At 28.4% G+C, this 25,766-nt stretch overlaps 1 protein-coding gene and 2 pseudogenes across 2 annotated transcripts; 2 read left to right on the forward strand and 1 right to left on the reverse strand.

Annotated features, from left to right (window-relative positions):
• Positions 1-503: 503 nt before the first annotated feature.
• On the forward strand, positions 504-1,847 carry LOC148206693 (protein RADIALIS-like 1 pseudogene; annotated as a pseudogene). Its single transcript, XR_015783712.1, has 2 exons — positions 504-839; positions 1,616-1,847. The product of XR_015783712.1 is annotated as a protein RADIALIS-like 1 pseudogene (transcript).
• A 3,656-nt stretch (positions 1,848-5,503) lies between these two features.
• LOC124819503 (uncharacterized) lies at positions 5,504-6,415 on the forward strand. The gene is made up of 2 exons (XM_047291036.2): positions 5,504-6,034; positions 6,111-6,415. Exons 1-2 carry the CDS (start codon positions 5,754-5,756, stop codon positions 6,175-6,177), a joined length of 348 nt encoding a protein of 115 aa, XP_047146992.1. The 5' UTR covers positions 5,504-5,753; the 3' UTR covers positions 6,178-6,415.
• A 6,266-nt stretch (positions 6,416-12,681) lies between these two features.
• On the reverse strand, positions 12,682-14,627 carry LOC124819505 (zinc-finger homeodomain protein 2 pseudogene; annotated as a pseudogene).
• Positions 14,628-25,766: the final 11,139 nt, after the last annotated feature.

Below are 25,766 nucleotides of genomic sequence, written 5' to 3' on the forward strand. Positions count from 1 at the left end.
TTTTACAACAAATACATATACGGTTGGAAGGAGCAACGTGTGAAAAGAAAAACATATGCCTATGTTGAACTCATAAGTTAGCAGTTAATATTAAATGATGTGGGTGTTTAGAATACTTTCAATTTTCACGATTTATATATAATATTTGTAAGTTAAAGTGAGAAGATATGTGTTGTGTGGTGTATAAGAAAGCATGCACGTATCTGACATGAATGTGTAGGAGGTGATATTTGTGAGTTGTTTGTGTTGGTGGTTAGATTGTGGCAGTAGAAGGTAAGAGTAACAGAGGAAGTGGTAAATGTGGAAAGAAAAGTCCACTTGGTGAGGAGATGAAGAAGCAAATGGTAAGAAGCATCTTTGTGTAAAACGTTTAAAGGATTGTCTTTTAGTCGTGATTCTCCTCCTCCACTTGTTTGTCCATTCTCCCTCTTCACTTGTGGCTCTTAAGGGGACGGGTCACGTTATCTTCAGTGTCCTTTTGGGAGATATATTCCTCCACCACCACCACCTTTTCTCCTACTTATAAGGACCAACGTTCAACACCTCTTTCCCCTGCCTTCCCTTCACCTTTTCTTCACCACAACATTCTTTTCTTACCCTTCTCAACAAAATGGCATCATCTTGGACTCAGAGGCAGAACAAATTGTTCGAACAAGCCCTGGCTTTATACGACAGGGAAACCCCTGACAGATGGCAGAATGTTGCCAATGTGGTTGGAAGATCAGTCGAAGACGTCAAAAAGCACTACGAGATCCTCAAAGAAGATGTCAAACGCATTGAACATGGCCAAGTTCCGTTTCCTCGTTACAAAACCAACACCACCACCAACTAACCCATTGGTAAGTCACTCACTGACTCAGACCTTTACTATATTTTTATCTGCACAAAACTTATTCATAACCACCCTAATGCAGTTTACCTTTAACGTTGTATAGAAAGTAATACAGCATACTTCAACAACATGTCATGTGATGTGACTATCTCTGATTCAAGTTTATCATAATACAGTCCTACTTGTATTTGCACTATTCTTGTCGTGTACCAGTACTGCATGTTGCGGGCTCCATTCAAAGAGATAGGAATTTTTTATATGGAAAGCCCTGAAAGTGAAAATGCTAGTTTTATGTGGTCCATTTCGTTTTGCATCGGCTAATGGCCAAATTATCTTCAACACCCGGCAGCTACTTCAATAATGCCTGCTCGCCTGCACTTAATAATAAATCTTTGATTATCTAAGCTCTGTGGAATCTTCTAACTTATCGCTTCCATTGCTTGGTACATAAATTTGAACGGCCCTACGTATGCTAGTTCAAACAACTGCCATGTGCTTTGAACCAAAGGGCAACATAAAAAGACAAGCCATAATGAAGAACAACAACAGCCATGTGATTTGACATAGAAAGCTCCGGTTTTCTGTCTGAAATCTCAAAAGAGTATCTAGCATGGCTTCTTGTGTGTGCACAATCAACGCTAATAAACTTTCACCTTTGTTTTCCAAGCTTGGACCCTTGTGTTTTTCTACATTATTTATAAATTTTGGCTACATTCTGTAGGTGCTTTGTATGTAACCCTTTTTCTGTTGACTAATAATATCTCTCTTTTCCACCATTTGCAGGTTCTTGAAGATCCAGAGACCACAAAGCATGAACAGCCATTAGCATTCTCTTGAATAAATAGTGAATAGTGTATTTCCAGCAGCAAGCTGTGAAATAATCTAATTGCTCCTTACCATGTGATTGCAGCAGTCTTCTTTCCTGTTTTCCTCCTTCTTTGTATACTGAGCTTCGTTTATCCATGCTGTATTGTCAAATTAATAATATTGTATTTAAGGAAATTTATTTATCGCATGTTAACGATGTCGGTCTAACTCTTAATATATGAATAAGTGCAACTTTATTTAAATGCCAACATGAGTTAGTACGACTGAAATCAGGGAATTGGATTCGTGATCGTGGAGTAATGCACCACACTCTAGTATTCTTGAGTATGCAAAAATAAAATAAAAATTCTAGATGTATTTCAGAAAATGCTTAAGAATGGAAAAAATATAAGTGTAGAGAAAAAGAATTACACTAGATTATACGTATAAATCTTCTCGATATGAGCTAATAAAAAATTGAAAATCTTCATTCTCATAATAGACTTCAATAGATCATCTTTGGATTTCCTACAATGGCATTACATTAAAGAATGCCCCATCATCTACTAACTTCAGATTGCTAATTTCTTGGTTTAGTTTTTCCTAATTGCTTTATGGTTTGTTTCGGGTTGATAATTATGTTTCATTCGGTAATTTTTCTTTTTTAATAAATTATGTAATCAATATTATCTTGGGAATAGGTTCTTGCAACAACAGAACAATTCTTCCACTAAATTAACTTCTAAGAACCCTTTAATGGTACAACTTGACTTAAATAATGAATTCTTATTCCTAAGAATCAAAATCGACATAACAAATATCTATTAAAGATATAATAAAATTGTATTACATGTTACATTAACTTGTGTATTATACTTTAATTGATTTAAGATTTCTCATATACTACTCATATTGAGCTGAGCTTATCCACCCAACATAAGATTAAATATATATGATAGAACTTAAAAAAAATAAATGACATAATAAATATCATGAAGATAATTAAACTTTAGTACTACACAAAAAAAAAATCAATTGAGAAAAATTGGATTTTAATTTTGTGTTGGATGGATATAAAACTTACACCCTCATTGTATCCATAGATAATATGTAATTATTTACAATAAAATGAAGTGAACAAACACTATTTACGCTCATAAGTATATTTGAATTTGTAGAAATAGAATAAATTTGTTACCCCCCAAATTACTAATAACAATAATAAATAAATGAATGTTCTTAAATCAGAACAATCTCACTTCCAATAAAATTTTTAGAATAAAGAAAAACATAAAATGCAATGGTTATGCCCGAATGAAAAATTGGAGATGCATGCATACATGGGCTAATAAAGCATGGTGGCCCTCATACTATTTGTTGACAAAATGTCCCATTCTATAAAACCCTCAAGACTGAGGTAAAAGACCATAAAAACCCTCATTTAAAGAATCACATCTATCCTCAAGAAAAAAAAGATGAGCAAGGTACAAATTACAATAACAAATGCGCTACTTGTAATATATCTCATTTGACTAAGCTAACTTGGACTTTGACATGCTTAAGTATCTGCTTAGATTTCTTAATTGATAAAGTAATTTCAATTTTCACGTTATTAACCAAATAAAATTTGAATTTTGTTCAAATAAGTTACTTATTAGACTTATTAATTTATCAATAAGGAAAGAGAAATATGGAGGATACCTCCACCAATGGGTAACATGTTAACACATAAAAGAAATTTCACATCACTTTCAACTTCAAATTTCAAGGAAATGAGTTTATTCGTCTTTCACTTTTATATCTTACTCACTTTCTTATTTCTACAAAAGGTGGAATTCCAAATCACTTGAACAACTATAATCTTCCCCTATAGAATCCTTTTACATTAATGTCTCTTTCTTAAGAAAAATATTTCTTAAATACGAGTGTCTCACCAGTAGCTTTTGCATATTCATTTGGAAACTTTCAAATTAAAAAATTTTATAAACTTAAAATTTATTGCCCATTACATAAAGACGACAATGATAAATGTAAACGCAAAAAGCCATTTTCTTTTGCCTTCGTATTTGGGGTCGGTTCGTAGATATTTTTAGTTGAATTGGTGTATGTTACGAGAGGTAGTTTCTTGTAATTGTTTCAAACCCTTCGTAAGCAATTTAGCGTATCAAATTTATAAATAATTACATATTTGCTATCGTAATTTCTATTATGTTTGTTTTCTAATAATAGTGGTGGTATATATAATGCAATACGACGATAAAGAATTGTTTTCCTATTTTCATATTTTTGTTCCATTTTTCAATATTTGTTTCTAATATTATTTAATATTATAAGATAGTTTTGTTTCTATTTTTCTTCAGTATTGGCATACTATAGGAGTGCTTGATAAATATTAGTGCAAAATTTTGTTTTCATTATATAATATTGGAAAAATGTTTAGCCATAACAGTAATTTTAGTTTTAAAACAAATATTCCTCAATTTGTTTTTATAAAGAGTCATCCCAAAACAGACAAAAAAAAAACGAAGAAGAATCCCAAGTTCAAAATGGAAACTAAAAAAATAAGTGAATATATTATCGTTGAGTACAAAGAATGACAAACAGATGTTACACAGAGGACGTGACATATCTTGATTATTACTTACGATTATAAATTAAATGGTCGAGTTATTTGTTTTTACATAATCTAAATCAATCAAATGAATCAATCCCGTATTCTTTTATTGTAATTGCATCAATTAAATAATAATTAAAAATATATAGTTTTATACCATAAAAATTTAATAATTATTTATTGCAAAATCAGACACACATATATATTGGCTCAATTAGATTAGTAAATCGTAAATTTAGCCAATCAATCTCTGATTCAATTTATCTAATAAAAATCTAATTAAACTAATTGAATTAATTTTGTTTGAGTTATTAGTTTAATCAATATTGATGAATACTTCTATCTTTAGGACCGTGCTCTCACCTTTAAAGGTTTTGAATTCATTATTGTTAGAAATAATATATTTGAAAGTTCTCTTTCAAAGAGTAATTAACCATTTACAACTTCTTTTGTTAATATAGTAATAACATCAACAAAAATAATAATAATGATAATTTATCATTATTATTATTATTATTATTATATTGATAATTATAATTAATATATTTAGAGACTTAATAAACATTTTAAAAAATATCAATCAATAAGACTCTTATTTTTACATCTACATTTTCACTCGTTCATACAACTCTTTCACGAACATTTCCAAACCTACCTACAATAATCTTGCTGCTAACTTAGTAGGTGAATTAGGCAGTTCATTTTATACAACAGTAGTTGGACAAAATGATATAATTACAAATAAATACATGTTTAAGCATCAATTAAAGAAAAAAATAGTTTAAAGAATTAGTTAAAAATTGTCAAATAGTTCAAAAACCAACAGTGTAATGTAACCTGAATTAAATTGAATCATTTTTAATTAGTCATTATCTAATTATTTGGTTTTATTTTATTATCTAATCAGTACGTTATATCCATATAATAATAATATAAAAAGTATAAAATGTTAAAATTAAAATACATAGCCTTTTAACTCTTTAAATTAAAAAAACTATGTTAGTAAATATAAACATACTATTATTATGACAATAACTTTCTTATATTTCTTATTACATAATAAACTTAATATTTCATTTAAAATTCTGAGATTACTTTTATAGCTCATGTTGAAGTGAACTAATTTACGAGTATTATAAATTAAATTTGGAATAAATAACGGAAGTTTCGAACGGTAAAATTATGTTTGAAGGAGTAAAGATATTTGTACGTGAATGTAAAAGGCACCTTCCGTTAAACATTCTCCTCCATAAGAACAAAGTGTTCATCCTGAACGTGGTGCGTTTTCTTTGGGCTATTTGCGTGGCCGATGACCCAGCTGCGCCAGGAAACCAACCGTTAAAGCGATGAACAAGCACCATTAGTCGGAAACATCTCAACCTATTTCTCACTACACACATATAAATACACCCTTCAGCAAATCAATTATCAGAGCAACAAAAGCAAACAAAATACAAGGAATAAAACACAAGCTTTTCAATAAATTTCAAGAATAAAATCATGAACACCCTAAACATGAAGTTCGTTGTCGTGGTCGTGTGCCTTGCCTTCTTCATTGGAACCACCTGGGGCGATGTGCTCAAAAGCGCCAAAGCCACTGCAGAGGATGCCAAGGACGCCGCCGCCCCAACGGTCAAAGCTGCCAAGGACTCCGCCGCGTCAGCTGCGGAATCTGCCAAGGAAGCCACCGCACCCGCCGTTGATGCCGCTGCTCCCTCTGTGGAAGGTGCAGCACAAAAGTCTGAGTCTTTTGCTCAATGGGCTTACGATAAAATTTCCGGGTAATGTTCTCTCTGGTGATTTATAGTTTGGAGATTGATGTTTGTTTATTTGGTTACTGATAATATTTTGTGACAGTGGTTTTGGGATGAAATCTGACGACGACAAGTCAAAAGTGGTTGAAAAGGAGAAGTTACAATTCTAAGGAAGAGGATGCGAAGGCCACTTAGTAATAGATTATGAAGAACTTCAATTATGTTGTTAATGAGAAGTTCTACCGTTACATCAGAATCAGTGTAACGAGTAGTTTTTCTATTTTTTTTTTCTTTTTCTTGGCATAGGAAAGGGTGGTTGGTTCCTTTTGTTTCAGCAACTGTGCCCTTACCTTAGATCCCATGTTGGGCTGCCACAACTCTAATAATAAATATACTTTTTTATGCTCTTATATTTCTTATCTCATCTTTATCTTTCATCATCTCATCATACTTCCACACTTCACCCTACTAAGTTGCTATTATTAAATTAATTAATGAAGACAATTAATACTAGTTATTAAAATTTTATAACCATTATTAACCAATCCTTTGAGATAATTCCTTTACTAATAGTTCCTTTCCTAAAAGAGGACTATCAGTATTTAGCACATATAAGCATTAATCGTTATTATAAATATAAAATAAATAAACATGATAAAAATACTAAAAAATAAAATTGATAATTATTAAATAAATTTTTTAAGTATTACTTCATATTTACAAATTCAAATATGAAAAAAATAATTGATGAAAGAAATACTTTTTAAGAAAATAAAAGGAAAATATAGGTTATAGTAAACTTTGTCTAACTCGATCTCACAAAAGGTTGGATTATATATATACGAGGTTACATTTTTAATATTATGTTAAAAATTAGATTTTCCAAGTCAGTGAAACAAAATTAATTAGATTTAAAATTCATTTTTTATATTATTATATTATAAGTCATATTCTTATATTATAAGTCATAGTGAAAAGTGGTGAAGATATCAATTTATTAAAAATATTTTCTGAGTTAGTATGTAATTTTATTGTTGTAGCACTTATCACCTGTTGAATAGTTTCTCAATCCTCTTATGCTGATTTATGTTGCTCAAGCGTGAGAACAAACGTCAAATCGGTATTGTTGAGAGATTTAGCTTTATGGCTTCATTATGTGACTATTTTAGTTTTTGAGTGAAGTTTACGGTTTGCTTTTATGGATTTTGCATTGAGCTCATGATTTTTACTTTTAAATATAACAAACTATCATCTTATTTTTACCTTGAATTCTGGTTTAGAAAATTTATATGCAAGAATTACAGATGAAAAAAAAATTGTTTTAAATATTTCCTATACAAATATTTAAAATCATGACACATTTATAATAGTAATAAGGTAACAATTTTGTGACAAAACGTAAAAGAGTGCATTTTCTCATAATAAAGAGTTGCGTTGTTCTGGGATATTTGGAATAGGAAATGTCTTTTTTAACAACTCTTTTTTAACAATTTTTTTGACCATGGTAGCTTATGATGGGTTGGTTTTAAATATTTTACTGAAAACAAATTCAAACAGACCAATAAAGCAATGACATGTGGCCCATTGTCAAAAAATTATTAAAATTTGTTGTTAAAATATCAGGATCCTTTGGAATAAATGATTGAGAGATGATAAAAAAGAGGTTAAATCATCTTTTTAAAAAAGTGCAGAAAAAAAAGAGCAGGTGAAACTCACGTCAAAATCTATTGCATCAAAGTGAGAGAAAAAGGGAACATTCTCTTGAAAGGATAGACAATATTTTTTTATAATATTTTAACATTATTTACGTGATTGGTCTAAAATTATTTTATAATTAATAATAATAATTATAAACACTAACTTAAATTAATCATAAAATAACATAAAGATGATATTAAAATGTTATAAAAAAATATTATTAAAATATTATTATTCTTGTTAGAATAGGTTCTTTAATTTTTGTAAAAGAGTAGGGTACTATTTTTAGTTAGTTCAGTTTGGTGTTGAATCTAAGATCGATACAGGGGAGCATATTAGTTTTCTAGTCGATCGATTACATAAAGGCAAATGCAGTTGTTGCAAACTTAATATTAATATAATAAGCCATTTAAATATGGAACTATGAATTATTGGCATCGTGGTGTTGAAAAATGAAAATGAAAGTAATGTAAAAGGGCAAGTTTTATTGTTGAATGTTCAAAGTGAACAAAAAGTGTTTCAAGTATAAGTATATTATTCTATGTTTAAAAATTTTATTTTAAAAGGTAGTTTGGTTCGAACTGAGCTTGTTCCTAAAGATAATTTAATTCATTATATTGTATTATTGTATAGTATATATATTTTCTTATATTATAAAATAATAATAATAACATTGTTATTATAGCTAATTCGAGAGTAATTTATTTCTTTAAACATTTTCACTTATATCAATTCAATATAACGTGAATTTTTCTTATTAAAGTAGAAGATGTTTTATTACATCTGAATTATTTTATCTAATGTAAATAGCCCTATTATTTTTGTAAATTAAAAAAATAAATAATTTCTATATACTGAATATAATTTATGAACCTTTTAATCAATCAAAATAAGTTAGAACAATATTTGTTTGTGGACTATGCAGCCCACTACCTTAGGTCGTAACATGTGTCTGTAGAATACAAAGTGGGTCCTGCTATTGGCACCTACAATTTTGCTATTGACATCCCGAGTTTTGACTTTAGAAAAAAACAACACGGAGAAAACATGTTTATACTATCTATTGAAACAACCCTAGTGTATTACGAGTTCAAATACACAATGAAAATAAGTTTTCTGTCTTAAGGAATTTCACAACGCACCAGAAAAAGATTGTTGTGCAAATCATAACACAATCCATTGTATACTAAATCTCCACACACAAGAAAATCTTTTTCGGTTGTGCTTTTATCATTTTGCACACTGTATTCCATAATGAAAGTGTAATATGAATCCAAATAAAGCATAACATTATTGGAAAAATAACTGAGTGAAAAATAAATTAATACGCTAACATTCAAATTTGAAACAAACAAATTATATTGTAACTGAAATCTAATTAAACCCAATATTTTCAATTATAACAAACCTAAACCGACGTAAAATTAAGTTTTTCATATGAGGGTTAATATCACAATCAGTGTCATACATAATTCCATAAATGTAATTTGGACATGATATAGAAAAAAGAAATGTGTGAATTGTAACCATAATTGATATTATTATGTTTGATACGCATACTTGTCAATAAATTATGTCTTTACATATAACACATACACGAAGACATAACCGATTATATCATATATTTTTATTTATATTTACATTTTTATCTATTATAATAAAATAATTAATTAATTTAATATAATTAAAATTAATTATTTTTTATCGTTATTATTTATTAGAGACATTCATTCTTTGGGAGCGATCAACTTGAAAAGAAAATGAATTTTTATTTATCTATCTGTTACATTCTCCTTAGACACATATACGTCTGTGTGTCTATATATATATATATATAACAATCTAATCTTCCAAAAACGAGAAATAAAAAAATAATATACTGAAAAATAAATTAGAAGATTATATAAATATTTTTTCTAATTAGAAATATTTTCCTTTAATTACAACCATTCCTTTAATTTAGTGAATGAAAATCAATCATTCTCAATGTACTTACAAGATCTTAAAATTTTGTCAATCTCAATATGTTTAGTCCTGTCATGTAATGGATTATAAGCAATGTTCATGGTAGACTTATTGTCACAGTCTAGTTGCACATGATTGTCCATCTTGACTTGAAAGTCATCTAAAATTATTTTCATCCAGAGTTCTTCACACATTCTTCTTGACATTCAACTTCTACAATAGAATGAGATACTTTATCTTGCTTTTTGTTCTTCCACGTTACCCGACTATTTTCAAGAAACACACAATACCCAGAAGTAGACTTTCTATCGCCTGCATAATCAACATCAGTATATATTTTCATAGTCAATGTATCTTCCCTTTTGAATAATAGTCCATTTCCTAGACTTGACTTCAAGTACTGAAGAATTTTGTCAATTGTTTGCATGTGTCATCTCCTGCAATAATCATATCATCGACATAGAGAAGTAATAAAGTGAGTTTAGTTGTAGAATAATGTTTTATAAATAGAGTATGATTTCTTTGGTTTTGTTTGTATCCTAAGGAAACCATAACTTTTGTAAATCTTCCAAACCATGCTCTAGGAGATTGCTTAAGACCATACAATGTTTTCTTTAGGAAGCCTACTTTGTTCCTTTCATTTTTCAATTCAAAACCTGGGGGAATCTCCATGTACACTTCCTCTTCTAGATTTCTATGAAGAAAGGTATTTTTCACATCCAATTGGTGTAAGTCTCAACCAAAATTAGGAGCCAAAGCGAGAACTACTCGAACTTTGTTCATCTTTTTCACTAGGACAAATGTCTCCTCATAGTCAATCCCATAAGTTTGGGTATAGCCTTTTGCCACCAATCTAGCTTTATATCTTTTTATTGTCCCACATTTGCTGTAGAATGGGGCATAAGTGGATGTCAAAGCAAAAACGGTAAAAATGACAAGACCACCTGGTCCTTATTTATTGAAGTTCTCAAGGACATCCACTCACAACCATTAGATCTGGCATCATCTAATGGCAAGGGGCATGTGACGCTTCGCATTCGACGTTAAAATTGACAACACACTTAATGAGGTAGCGCAACCCTTCATCGCCAACAATCATGTTTTTAAAGACGAGTCGAGCGGATGTAACAATTCATGAAGCATCAACATGATTAGTAGAGCAACATAATCTCTCATCACTAATGATCACATTTTTTAGGATAACTCAAGCGACAAAAAACCTTTTTCGCTTATGGCCTTCGTTCAAGCTCAAGGTTTAAGGGGGCTATGTATTGTACATGTATTAATCGATACACATTAATTGAGTTATCCCAACGAATCATCTCAGCTTGGAGGAGACTGTCAATGATAATTAGAATCAACTAATGATCCATTTAATCTAAATAGGTTAGTAACGAGGTTTAATGGAATTGGACCATGATTAAGTCAACCTTAATCAAAAGCCCATAAAAACTATAAATAAAGGTCAAATGTATGACTCTTAAAACTTTTTAAGATGCATTTATTATAATATTAACTGCTTAACTTATTAAGCTCTTAGAGTATCTTTAACGAGTAAATTGAATTTATTGGGATGCATTTAGAATAACATTTATTATAACATTATTTATTATAACATTTTTAGGATGCATTTATTATAACATTGATCACTTAACTTATTAAACTCAAATTGACTTAGAGTATTTTAACGAGTAAATTGAATTTATTATAGTGTTGTAGAGAAAAGAAGAAAGCTAAAAATTGATAAAAATGACTTTAAGTGTAACATCAATCCCAGACACCCACAATAATAAGTTTTTATATTTAAATGTAGTACTAAGTTAACTATAATAAAAGTAATAAATTATTAAATACTTAAATTCATAAATAATTATAATATAAAATTGAATTTTCGTATAAACTATTATATTTTTACAAACTATTTAAGTGAAATATAACTATAAATATATGCGTATATAATTTATTTCTACCTTTTAATAATGTCATATTTGTATATTTACCATTGTTATAATTTTGTATTAATAAAATAGCTTTTTATAATGTTATTTGTAAGTACTATTTATATATATAACATTTACTTATATTTATAGAATAATATATAACTAGGATTTAATGTTTAGATTTAAATCTTGTATTAAAAAAAATTACAACCACGTTGACCAACCGAATTCTTATTTGTTAAAGAAAAAACAGGTTGAGAATAGTTATTAATTCTAAAAGTGTTTGCCTTTTTGTAAATTTTTGGATAAATGGGTTCTTTACAGAAAAAAGAAAAATCTTACTACTACTGTACGTGAGAATCTCTTATTAGTTTCTCTCTCTACTCTTGGCTGTTTGTGTTAGAGTTGGCTTTATGTTCCTGCTTGCTGCAACAATACCTTGTCAGGGAGAAAAATCGTATTGCACTTTATACATACATAGTATATACATATCTAAAAGGCATGAAATCTCTGTCCTTCTTCTCTCCCTGTTTCTTTTTTATTCTTTTTTTTTTTTTTTACTTTGGTTATGCCATGATTTTATTCGTGTAGACCACACACCCACACATTGAATACCTCAGAAAGGCATTTTGAGAAAAGAACGGGTATTGTCTCCTCATTCAGCTGTCGGTGTCCTATTACAGGACAAATTTGACAAAATTGTGTGGTTGGGTGGATGTGGTGGTGGGATCCTATTTTCTCCAAAGCCCTCATCTTTGATTTTCAAGAAAAGTTAATGGGTTCACGAACCCAGGCTTGCCTTCCATGATTATCAAACAACTAAGTACCTCTAAGGATAATGCATGAAATGCTCATTCTCTTCACCCAGTTTAACTTATAAATGCTTACAACCTAATCTATCCATATATCCCAGTTTCATGCATCGTTTTTCTTACCTATTTTTTCATCCTTTTTATTCGCACGTTTATATAGATCAAGGACACAGCCTAGATGATTGCTGATGGAAATTGAATGGTTAATTTGATTAATAACATACAGATGAGAATACACAATAGCATGGCAGCTTTCAACTAACGTCTCTAGCTAGCTCAGCGACCTATTTTCTTATACGTGATAGTATTCACATCTAAGATTTTAAAGTCTGAGTGTTTTTATTAAACACAAATTTAAAAAAAAATCAACAATTAATTTGAAAGAGATGGAATTGATTAATCTAGGCTTACATTTGCTTCTTCTTCATGGCTTGCTTGCTGTTGTGCATCCAAACCTTGAAAACCTGTCTTTTTACACCGACCTGAGAGCAAAACTGATGCAGTTCCTGTTCATCTTGTTTCTGGATCTTCCACCCCACTTTCTCAGCAAACTCCATCATCTTATCCTTTTGTTGCTGTGAGAACTTTGTCCTGAACCTCTTCTTGGATGATGACAGTGGTGGCACTGATAACAATTGCCCTGCATCATCGGTCTGAAACATGTTGAGATCTTCGCTTGAGGACTCAGCTGGGGTCCCCCCAAAGCCCAACATCGCGGGCTGAACCGGCCCACCTGAAGGGGTAGCCACCACCCCGTGAAGGTGGGGTGTAGGTAACTGAAGATGAGATTGCGGAGAATGAATGACAATGTTTCTGTTGTTTTTGTTGGGGTAAGTGAGGTGGTAGTTGAGAACATGTTGTGATGATTCGCCTTCAGGTTCTTTTCTGTGGAAATTGCGGTGGCACTCACAAGCTGCACACTTGAAGGATTCTGGGGTGCCTTCTTCTCCGTTTGGCATAAACTCCCCACACCCATCTGTGACATGACCCCCCATGGTGGCAGCATGATTCTTCAGACATTCTCGGTATCTGAATGTTGTCGTGAAAGTTGGTGTTGAGTGTGGTTGTGTTCTTGGGGTGGTTATGACAGGAGGAGAAATAGGAGTTGGATCTGGATCTCTTCTGGGTCTGTGAGGATGTGGAAGTTGAAGAGGGTTTGGTGGAAGAGAATTAGGGGGGTTGAGGGGATGGTGATGATGTGAAGTTGTTTGGGGTGGATCACTGAAAATCAACGTGTGAGATTGAGGAGGTTGGTCACTTCTTTCCCCTATTGGTGATGATAACTTGGAGGAAGACGAATTTCTATTGGAGAGGTTATAACCCAAAGTGCTAGGCATCTCTATTACCTTATCTTGGTCTCTCATGTCCATCAATAAAGAAGGCCAAGATCTAAACTTAATCTCATTCCCCTCTATTTTTTTTTTTCTTATTTTAATAATAATCTAGTCTAAGCTTTTTCCTGTAGAAATGATCACAATCTGGCAAGTGAATTTTCCTTAACTGTGATTGTGGATCATCCTGTAGTGTGTTCAACCCTAATTCATCCCCTCTAATTAAGAACAGACTTAATCAAAGAAAGGTGACTTGCACACCAATAACAATGTTCTTTCCTGTGCTCATCTTGATATTGACGTTGTGTGTGGTAAACCTACCCATTAAATTTCAGTGGTCAGTATTAATAACACTATTAACCGTATATAGTAGCAGCACCAGCACGGAAAAAGTGTAAACAAAGTAGTAAGAGTACAATTTTTGTGAAAGAGAAAATTCTTAAAAGACAGAAAGAAAGAGAGAGAGAGAGAGAGAGGACAAAATAAACTGATATACTGTTGGAAATTGAAGGAAGCTAGATGAGCCTATCAACTGGGTCCCTAGGGAGCCCTCAGGAAAATAAGAAATGCAGGAAGCTTAATTGCACCAGCAAAAGAGAGAGAGAGAACCTGGAAATTAAAGACTAGAACAGGTTTTGACATAGAACAAGAGAGAGAGAATTGTGAAGTGAATGTTAATTGATGAGATGGGGAATAAGAGGGCATAGAAGAAGGTGTTGTTTCCTAGCATCCATCAAGCAGCAGAAAAATGAGCTAAAAAAAAGGAACAGTGGGGTTGTTTTGCACTCACGGAGAGTGATGACTACACTGCAAGTTTTGTCTTGCAGAACAACCGACAAGAGGTCATGTTGGTTCTCTATCTCTCCCACACCCTGCACGCTGGTCCAGCTCCTAATTATTGCCTTTCTCAGCCACTCTTTCAAACCCTAAACCTAAACCTAAACCCAAACTAAAACCCTTCAAATAATAACATTTTCAATGTGTGGGGAATGCCAGAGAGATACACCTTTTTTACCACCAATTTTGGTCTCACCAAAGTCTCGCATTAGGATTAACCATGTTACTTGCAAATTACAGGTAAAACACCAAAACTTTTTTTCCCACTATGTTAACTACGTACAGATAATCTCTTTAGCAACCTTTTTTTTATAATAATACATCAAGTAATTTGTAATTGATCTGTTTTAAATATACGTATAAATAAAATAATAACATGTCAAAAAAAAATATTAAAATATCATATTACGATAGATGAATGTGTACAATGTTATACTATAGATATAAATTAGTATGTTTTATTTGACTTTTTTTAGATTCTGTATGTTATGTTAAAGTATCTATTTGGTTTAGTTTTTCTAAATAAAACATTATATAGATTCCATCACATAAATGTTGCGTGTTATGATAAAAAAGAGTGATTTGGTGTATTCTTTTATGGTAGGAATTAAATAAATGTGAGAATTTACAACCATACATTCCCTCTGTTCCATCAATTAAGCCACACTCTCTTTCATTTTGGTGTGTTAATTAAAGGACACTAATTCTGCCCATTTAAAATATTTTAAAACAAAGTTTTTTGTCAAAATTGTAAATTCTTGTTGTAAATTAGCTTTTTCTTTCTGTGGGAAAAAAATACACTTTTAAATTGTTTAATGAGTAATACTTTAACATTGGTTGCTTTCATTTTTTTTATGTACCATGACACGCGTTAAATTATAATAGTGTTTGTGTTCTAGAATTTTTTTAAAAAATACTAGTCTCTTCAAAGATAAATTTTTTCATCCATATTTCAAAAGGAAATAAGATAGTGTTTTAGAAATTACATTATAATTAATATCCCTTTTCTTCAATTTTATGAAATAAAATTTAACACTTAAATATCTGAAATTTGTTTGATGAGTTCCTGAGTTTAATTAGGTAGATATCAAATTATTTGATTAATTTAACTTTTATAAAAATATTTAGCAAATATTTTAAATACTTTCTTTTAGTTTTTTTAATTTATTTTAATTTATAACTTATAAGTTACAATTTATTTTAATTAAATTATTTAATTGCTTATTATTATTATTATTATTATTATTTTAATAGTTTTATGTTTAATTTATTTTACATCTTATATTTTTAATTAAAAACATTGCATACTTATTTTTATTATTGTATTATTTTTTAGAATCATTATATTTTTTTAAACTTTTAATATGTTCGAATTGAAAAAATTTAACATTATATTAAACTAACCAGAGTTTCACTGTAAGATAGAGTAAAAGCTATACACAATTAAAACTAAAAAATAAAACTCAATATCAAACTAATTTATATATAAAATTAAAAGTAAATAAAATTTTAAAAATGATAAATATTAAACTTAAATAGTTTTTCAGTTATCTAGTTTAAATAATTTAGAAAAAACATATTTTTAAAATAAAATGAATAGAAATATTAATAAATTTAATAAAAAATATGTTTTTTAATTTAAAAGTATAATAATAATAATTTGTTTTTACAATATTTTGAAAGTTTACTCTGATGTTAATAATAGAGGAGTAAACATTAAAAGGTTGTTAAAATACATGCTCCAAAGGAAGTATAGCTCTGAAACCAATTTTTTATTTTTAATTTCTTGAAAGAAACTAACAAAACCATAATAAAATTTTATTAATAAAATCTTGAAATATAATTTACATTGGTAACTATAAAATAGAGATTGAATGCTGAGAAAATATAAAAACATAATAAAATAGAGATGATTCTATAAAAATATGACACAATTTTATTAATAAAATCTTGAAATATAATTTACATTGGTAAAGTCACTATAAAATAGCGATTTAATGCTGAGAAAATATAAAACATAATAAAATAGAGATAATTCTATAAAAATATGACACAATTTTATTATTAGTAAAATTGATATTTGTCATAATAATAATAAATAAAATAATTTAAGGAGTAAATATTTTACTATCGTACTTATTGAAAATTATGATTATTTATTGAGTCTTTTATATACATTATATATATAATTATATATTAATTACATTACTTTTGTTTTCTGTTTTTTAAAATTTTAAAAATTGTGTCTAATGTGTTTTTTCCGGAATTTAGAAAATTCATTGAAAAGTATATTATACTTTTCAAGAAAATTAATATATATTTTTAAAAACATATATGTATATAAATGAATATTGCACTTTATTTATAGTAAATATTTAAAAAATGCAAACACAAAAACGTGATAGACTTGGGTTTTCGTTAGTATATATAAAAAGGATTCCTCTTTTTTATCCATATTTATTTTCCAATTTTATTCTTTATATAATTTAAAAAAAATTAAAATAATTCTTTTACTATTTTTACTTTTTGAATATTTTTTTAATTTAACCGTATTTTTAAACTTAATTATTTTTTAATTAAAAAATTACCTATAGAATAAGTAACACATATTATAATAAAATTCTATACTTATTTATATTTAATTTTATGCATTTTCACTGGTTTATATAGTAAAACTTGCATAATCATGTATTTTACATTTACAAATGTAATAAAATAATGTAATAAGTTAATCTATCAGCCTAAATGTCATAAAATAAAAATATGTTATTTTACTGTTGTGAAATAAAATTGAACATTTAAATCTCATAAGTTTGTTTCATGGTTACCATAAATTCCAACAGACACTAAGAATTTTAGAAAAATTATGAAAGATAATAAATTGAAATTCTACTTGTTGTAAATCGGTATATACTTTAAATGAATTTACCATAGTTTTCGTTTAGAAAATATATAAAGAGAATTAAAAAAATTATATCATTAAATTTTTGTTGGGACGTATAGAAGAGAATATTAAAAATGAAAAAAAAACAAATTATAAGTATAAATAACAAATTTATTTATGATATTAAAATAAAATTGCATACAAATCTTTTATTTATTTTAAAAATATTACATTGTCCTTTTCTCATACAGTCTTTAAGTTTTATAATATTCCACAAATTTTGTTTTAAGATTACATGTGCAAATATAATTTGATAAAACAATATTTTCGTCTGAAATTTAAAAAAGTGATTTGTTCTTTTGCTCATGTTTTCTCGTATTCGGTTCATGCGTAAGACACTTTAACAAGTACATGACAGACACCTGGGGTGCTGGGGACATCGAACTATAAAGATCTATTCACAAAATTAATAATAACAAAATCCAATGTTTTATTCAGGGATGATGAAAGGTCGGTCAGACACAGTACATATTTCTTTATTCAATACACAACATAAAATTCGGTTAAATAGTTAATTTAATTTAGATTGCAATTTTCAAATTTATCGGATTAAGTGATGATAAATGATAAATATATAGTTAAGATCTTAAAATATAGAGTTAAATATGTTTTTAGTTCCTAAATTATTGACCGCTGGTAAAATAAGGTACAATTTGGTTCTCATTCTTTTCTAAACGTTCGTTTTAGTCCTCGAAACTTTGGTTTCAGTCTTCATTTTGTTACTAAATGAGAACCAAATTTTTAAACGGTGTTAGTTTTCGAGGACTGAAACAAACGTTTTCAAAAAGAATGAGGACCAAATTATACCTTACTTTGAAAGAGGAACGAAAACCAGAAACGACCAATAATTTAGGGACTAAAAACATATTTAACCCTAAAATATATAATGATATTTAAGATGAATTTTTCATTAATAAAATAAAGAGGCTCCACCTAACCTGAGAGGAGTGAAGAAATTAAATGAATTTTACATAAATATATAGAAATAAAAGGTAATTTGTTTTGAGTGATGCAACTAAAGTGACAAAGTGAATGAAGAATTGTTGGAGTATTGCAGAGTTTTGTCGTGTTTTAGGGTATGTCAGAATCTGAGTATCTCTCTCTACTCGAGGCTGTTTGTGTTTATGTTGGTGGGTTTGTGCGTGTGCAGCAATATCTGCAACAAACTCTTTTGGTTGGACAAGGGATTTTACTTTACCACCTCACTTTTTTCACGCTACAAACAATTTGTGGAATTTGGTTTTCATTTCGCTTTCACGCTTCAACTTGTGTTTGTGCTCTTTGGGTTATGTTCTATTTCTCAAACTCCACTACTCAATGCGATACGCCTCATTACTGCTGCCATGTTTGACTCTTTCTTCCTCTAATTTATGGACAATGATCACTTAAATTTGTTTTTTATTTTTTAAATTTTTACTTAAAATTAGAATTCATTACTCTTTTAAACTTTAACAGAGTATCATCTTAAACTTTGAAAATAAATAAATATATTCTTCTTAATTTAATGATTTTTTTCCCAATAAACACATTTTAAATTTAGGGTTGAATTGTTGGTTATGTTTAATACATTTAAGTTCAAAGGTTATTCGTGAATGTCATTTAACACATGAAAAAATTTAACATACTTTGGCTATATCTATTCGTATTTTAAGTTTAAAAGCAACACATATCAAAATTTAGGATATAGGCAGATTCTAATTTTATGTTTAAGTTTAAGAAGTAAAGATATATTTAATCAAAAATATTCCTCGAACATTATATTGTATGTGTCGTTGACCAATACATACCGACCAAATTCTCTAATAGATCGTCCAAGCCAAGAGGAGACCAATCAGTTACGATCAGAATCAGCTAATCATATAGTTAATTTAGCATATTAGTAATAAGTTTAACAAAATTAGATTGTGATTAGGCCCCCCTAATCAAAATCTCATAGAAAAAACTATAAATACATGTTGAATGTATGGTTGTTCCATAATGAAGAGGCTTAAGGGATATTATTGATTTGTGCTCTTTAATATGTCTATTGGGTCAGGTAGGAACACATGATATTTTTTAAATTACTAGAAAAATATAGGCTATGGTTCAAATAAAGTTATAGTTTATACTCAAGCATCCAAAGTAGTATATACACATATCCCATTGAATATGGGTAGTTTGTGAATTTTTCACTCGTTCACGAAAGGTTTTATTGCATCTCGTGTCGCTACTAACTTGTTGTTCTTCTCCTCCGACATGAAAGAGAGGTTTTGTCCTCCTTATTTCCTCCACAAGTAATTGCGTTTAGTTTCTCTCTTCCTTATCATTTTTCTTCGATCTCTACTTGTTTTAGCCTCTAAGTAAATGCAAACTACTGATACAATATGCATTTTAAAGTGTCTCCATTGAAGTTCTCCCATTATTTCTTTTAAGCTTTTACATTTTGGAGGTTTGTGTCATTGACTAGTGGCACATTTTTCATTTTGGGTCCTGCCATTGTTGCATTTTGAGCTTTTGTGTTTTCTGTTTTGCAACATTGATCAAGTGACTCATAGCCTCTACATTGTTGCACTCTTACATTGTTATGCTCCCAAGTTCCTCTTTGGTGACTATTGGCTTTGAAAAATTTATATGATTGTTTTTTATTTGTATTATTTTTTAGCTTGTATGAAATTGTTGTCGGAGTGACCCTTGGTTTTAGTTTGAGTGAGCCTTAGTTTTCTGTTTGAGATTCAATACAAACATTGATCATGAATTTCCTTAGTTCCATCAAGAATGTAGAAATTGTTTGAGAAAGTAAAGCATATAATTTTTGTTTTCTCGTATGCAATGGGAGTGTTTTCTCTTTAAAGACAACACTACGTGTGTCTCAAACTATACTCTTTCTAATCCTTCCTTTATTTATAATTTTATCATATACTATTATTCTTTGTTATAAAAATTGTTTGACTTTATCAATCTTCATTTATTCATATCTCTTTCTTCTTATTGTTATTATTTATTTATTATTATTTTTCTAAAAACAATGACTATTAAAAGTTGCTCTTTAGTAAAACATGAATGATCAATTTTTCTTTAGATGTAATGAGACATAAACTCACGAAAACACTTGTGTTTAAAACATGAATGGTTAATTTTTCTTTAGATGTAATGAGGCATAAACTCATAAAAACACTTATATTTTAAAATATGAATGGTTAATATTCCTTTAGATGTAATGAGGCATAAACTTATGAAAACACTTGTTAATCTTGCTCTATTGTGACATTTAACGCAACATCACTTCATGGAACTAGACCATGAAGACCTTAATCAGATTTGTTAAGGGTTTGAATAGAGTGAAGAGTAACCAAGTGATATATCAGGTGGTGAAAATGATTTTATTGTCCTTCTCTCTTAAGAGAAAAAATACATATTGGCTTCATTATTTGATCAAGTTCTTTCTGAAAACATACTTCACAACCTTAATTTTTATCCCTAGATTTTTCAAAGGATCATCTAAATTTTTAATGCTTAAAAAAAGCTTTTCAATAAATCAATTGCAAATTTGAATGAACAACTAACTAATTTTTCCCATTAAATTCAATTACCACGAAAACTCAATCACAACAATTATATGTTTATAGTTGTATTCAATATGGTGGAAATCAACTAATGAAATAAAGCATTGTCATCTAAAGAAAACAACAACTAGTGCAATACATTGGAGATCAATATTAGAACAAGTATTATTGAAATTGACAACCTTCTCACATAGTCTTCTTTTGTTTTTGAATATTTGTGTATGGTGTGTGTAAGTGGATTAGGCTAAAAAAATGTGCTAAATTAGATTATATGATATTGACTAAGACTATACCTAACAATTAGGTTATTCGTTGTAACACTATAAGTTATAATATTATTTTATACTAATAACTCGATTCAGAAAGTAACATTTGATGTTATATTCACTAGTGCCAAAACAGTGTATAACGTCATGCGTTCAACATCCAACCACTGAATAGCCAACCTTAAAAATGACCAGTGACATTTTTGTAAATAAATGCAATTGTAGAACGTTGAAGCCCCATTCAATTCGACGTTCTATGATGATAATTATTTAAACCAACGCGTCATTCTCTTTCTTCTTTCTTTTAAATCACCAATAGTACGTCTAATCTTTTAGGGGTTTGACGTAATATTTTTATTTCTTTTTTCTTTTTTCTTTTAAACAACAAATAATATGTCGAATTATGTAAGGGTTTCAATGTATTATTTGTCCGCCAGAAGCCAAAAAGTAACACCTTTTTAATTCCTTTTTTTTTCTTTTAAACCACATATAATACGTCGAATTTTGTAGGAGCTTCGACGTATTATTTGTCAGCCAAAAGTTTTCCCTTTTTAATTTGAGTGGGAGATTAAAAATTCATTCACTTTATCTTAGTGCGCGAGACCCTCTTCTCTTCTCAAACTTTTAACTACTTTATGTATAATTTTCGTTTGTTTTGACGGATTATTTTCGTGTTCTTGTCATTTATAGGCGCATTTTGTTTTCTCTCTCACTGGTGGAAACACTTTATTCCGACGAACCCACCTTTTGAAGGTTAGTTTTTGTTTTCGTTTTAGTTTTGAAGAACTTATTTGTTGAACTTGTTTTTTGTTAAACTTGTTTGTTGTTGTTATTTGGTTAAACTTATTGAACATAATTCATGCTTTATAAAATACGAAAAACTGAAATTTATTGTTTTTCTGCTTTTCAGGTCTCGGAGAGTTGTAAAAAACAATCACAATTAATTAGAAAAAACAAAAAAATTATTTAACGTCGAATATTAACAAAATTCGATGTCAATTTGATTAACGTCGAATTTTTTAAATTTGACGTCAATTTAACGTCTCTCCCGATATGACGTCGACCTCGAATTTGACGTGAAAGACCAAAAAACAACGACATTATACAATATTTTGTACCAGTGATTTTTTAGGCATTTTTATCCAATTATCAGATTTTGTTCATTACAAAATGTATTTTGACTTTCGAAAATATTTTTAATTTTTTTCAAAGTTCTGCCCTTCATTGTTTTTAAAAACTTAAAACCTATCACATACATATTTTACATTCACCAATTAGGTTTTTCATTCGGAAATTCCCTTCTGCAATTAAAGATTCAAAAACATGATTTGCTTGATAAAAGAGTATAAATAAATAAAAACATACTTTAAATATATATCTTGCAACTAATCTAAAAATATGTTAAATAATTGACTGAAATTTTTTTCATAAAAAAAGATATGGAACTTAAATATTTGTTTGTCTTGGAATACATGTTGATGTTGTGTATCAAGAATAGTACAAGAAATCCATCTTAACAGAAATGTTTTACAAGGATTTGTTTTTCTTTTAACCCACCAAAAATATATGAAAGGTACTAGTTAGGGAAGGAGCTTCATCACCACTTGTTATTAAATAAGCATGCGTAAATCACAAGGTATTTAAGGAAGATGATACATCTTAAATTACAATATAAAAAATACAAATGATTTAAACATTATCTTACTTCACTCTAAAATCATAAATCAAATAAGCATTTGTGACATTCTTACTATTTATCTTAATAAATAATCAATTCTGTAAATAAAAGATAAAAAATACACATATTTTTAAGGCTTAGAAAAATTTATTATAGACACATTAAAAGCATAAAAGCTTAAAGTTATGATAGAAGCATAAAAAGAAAACAAGAAAAGAATTAAGATGCAATAAATCCTTACATTGAAACTATATGATAAAAAGAATTTAAATAGGAATTTGAAGACAAATTTTCTTTAAGAAGAAGAATATGATACAAAATTATCTTCTAAACATGTGTGAGAAGTTCAAGAAGAAGAACATTCATAATTCAAATGACCAATGTTAAGGTTAAAGATCAAAACATGTCTCATTAAATCTTATAATGTTCTGTGAAGAGAAACTTTAAAGAACATGAAGATCATGAATACAATTGAAAAAAAAATTAGGATATTAAATAAATATTACTTTTATTTTAATTTTAAATGTTAAATTCGTTGAGGGCTTCCCTAGGCGAGAGTCTAAGTATGTAATTTTTGTTTTTTATTTTTATTTTTATGTGTTTTGGGCTTTGGACTTTGGGCTTTATTTTAGGATTTCTATGTTTTTTTAAACATTTGTGTCTATATATAGGGGCATCAAATACATATATAAACACTTTTGAATCATAATATGTGCATTTGTATCTTTTGGTTCTTGGATTAGAAGTTTAATTCTTATCAAATATTAACATCTTTGTAATGAATTTTCATCCTGGTTATTCAAATTTAGAAAAGATCGTACTATTTCATGGACATTATAATATTACTAGAGAACCATGTAATCAACGTTTGCATGGAAAAATATTAATTTGAAAGCAAATTCTTATAGTGTTTAAATAAATTCTAACACTCAAGCTACTCTAATTATTATATATGCTTTTCATCATGGCCCATATAATAAAGATAGTTATTTAGGTAAAGTATGATTGTTATCATAATTAGGATCACAACGAGATCATGAGAAAACTTTTTTTGAAAATAAAATAGAGAAATTCGTTACCATAATTTATTAGAAAAATTATAAAAAAGTAGAAAAAGGATAAGATGCATATATAAGTTTGAGATCGAGAGCAAGTTACACATTGTAAAGAAAATATTAACACCTATAATATTCATCTAAAAGACCATTTTCTTTAATTAAGTGTGGAAAATAAACGTTATTTTTAAAATATTTGTTTCTTATCAGCATCAAACAAAACTATTATAGTCATTTACTTACTTTTTAAAATAAAAAAAAATATTTTTATTTATTTGAGTCTGACAAGAATTAACCTGTTTTATATCTTCCTATTTTGAATAAAAAAATCAGTGTTATGAAATAAGATGTTAGAATGATATTTGTTTTGGAATGTTTATGTATGACAAAACCTTACTTTTATATATTCTTCTTTATAATAGAAAATAAAAAATGACGTAATTGTTTATTATAAAAAGAGATACTGTAGTTGGTTGATATTTTTAATTTTGAAATTATATATATATATATATATATATATATATATATATATATATATATATATATTGTATTTTCAAAGTTTTCTCAATTTTTTAAGTTTATTTTATTTTATTTCTTAGACAAAAGTATAGGATCACAGTGAATATTGTTGTGATGCCCATAAATAAAAATCATGTCTTGCATGAAACTTTACAATGAATTGATGGATGTAAGAGCTCTCATTATTTAAACTTCTAAGTTTTTAACTATGGCTCCTCTTCTAAACAAATTAAAGACATATTTTATTTGTAAATTCTTCACTAATATAATATAAAATTATGTATCGAAGCAACCAAAAACTTATATTCTATATCCACCTATTTGAATGAGTGTGAATGAATAGACGAAATATGTACATAAATATGTTACTCAATCAAAATTTATATTCTATATCCACTTATTTGAGTGAGTGTGAATAAATAAATGAAATATGTACATAAATATGTTACTCATTGTATATTTCATATAATCAAACATAATTTAAATTTTCACATTATTAAGATTTTCTTGTACTTAATTTTCACATCATTACTTGAACTTTTTAAATAATCAACCTTAACTGGAATGTTAGGTTACTATTTCTTACATCTCCCAGAACACAAAAAGATCTTAAGTTAAAATTATTATTATTATTATTATTATTATTATTATTATTATTATTAAAATTATTAATATTATTATTATTGTTATTATTTATTGTGAATTTATTTTAATCCAAATAATTCTCACATTTATCTTAATGATAAATGTTAAACCCTAAAATTATAATTATTTCACAAAATATAAAACATAAATTATAATTATTTCACAAAATATAAAACATAATTTAGTCATGTTTTGGTTCGTGGGATTGAAGTTAAATATTTTCCTTTTGACTTCCAAGCTTAGGTTACAGTTTGGTCGATAACTCTCCTTGCATCAATTTGGTTCGATCCGGTGTCACCTACATTAAGCATCATGACGTTCAAGTCAGTGTTTGTCTGAACAATTTGACAATAAATAAAAAATATTAACTACCTGAATATCAAACTTGTATTTGTGATAGACTTAGGACTCATTCAATTACATTCATATCTACTAATAATCTAACTTAGGATTAACCTAATTACTTTCAATAGTCAATCTTATTTGTGATTCGACCGATCGATTTACCCATCATTTTGTTACTGAAT

Source organism: Vigna umbellata, chromosome 1 (genome assembly GCF_029865625.1).
Source record: "Vigna umbellata cultivar VRB3 chromosome 1, Vumbellata_1.0, whole genome shotgun sequence".
NCBI lineage: Eukaryota > Viridiplantae > Streptophyta > Magnoliopsida > Fabales > Fabaceae > Vigna > Vigna umbellata.

What these genes read in the sequence shown, in the direction of transcription:
- LOC124819503 (XM_047291036.2), top strand. Translation starts at nt 5,754, where the DNA reads ATGAACACCCTAAACATGAAGTTCGTTGTCGTGGTCGTGTGCCTTGCC. An exon ending in GCTTACGATAAAATTTCCGG is followed by an intron (nt 6,035 to 6,110) that starts GTAATGTTCTCT and finishes ATTTTGTGACAG; the next exon opens with TGGTTTTGGGATGAAATCTG.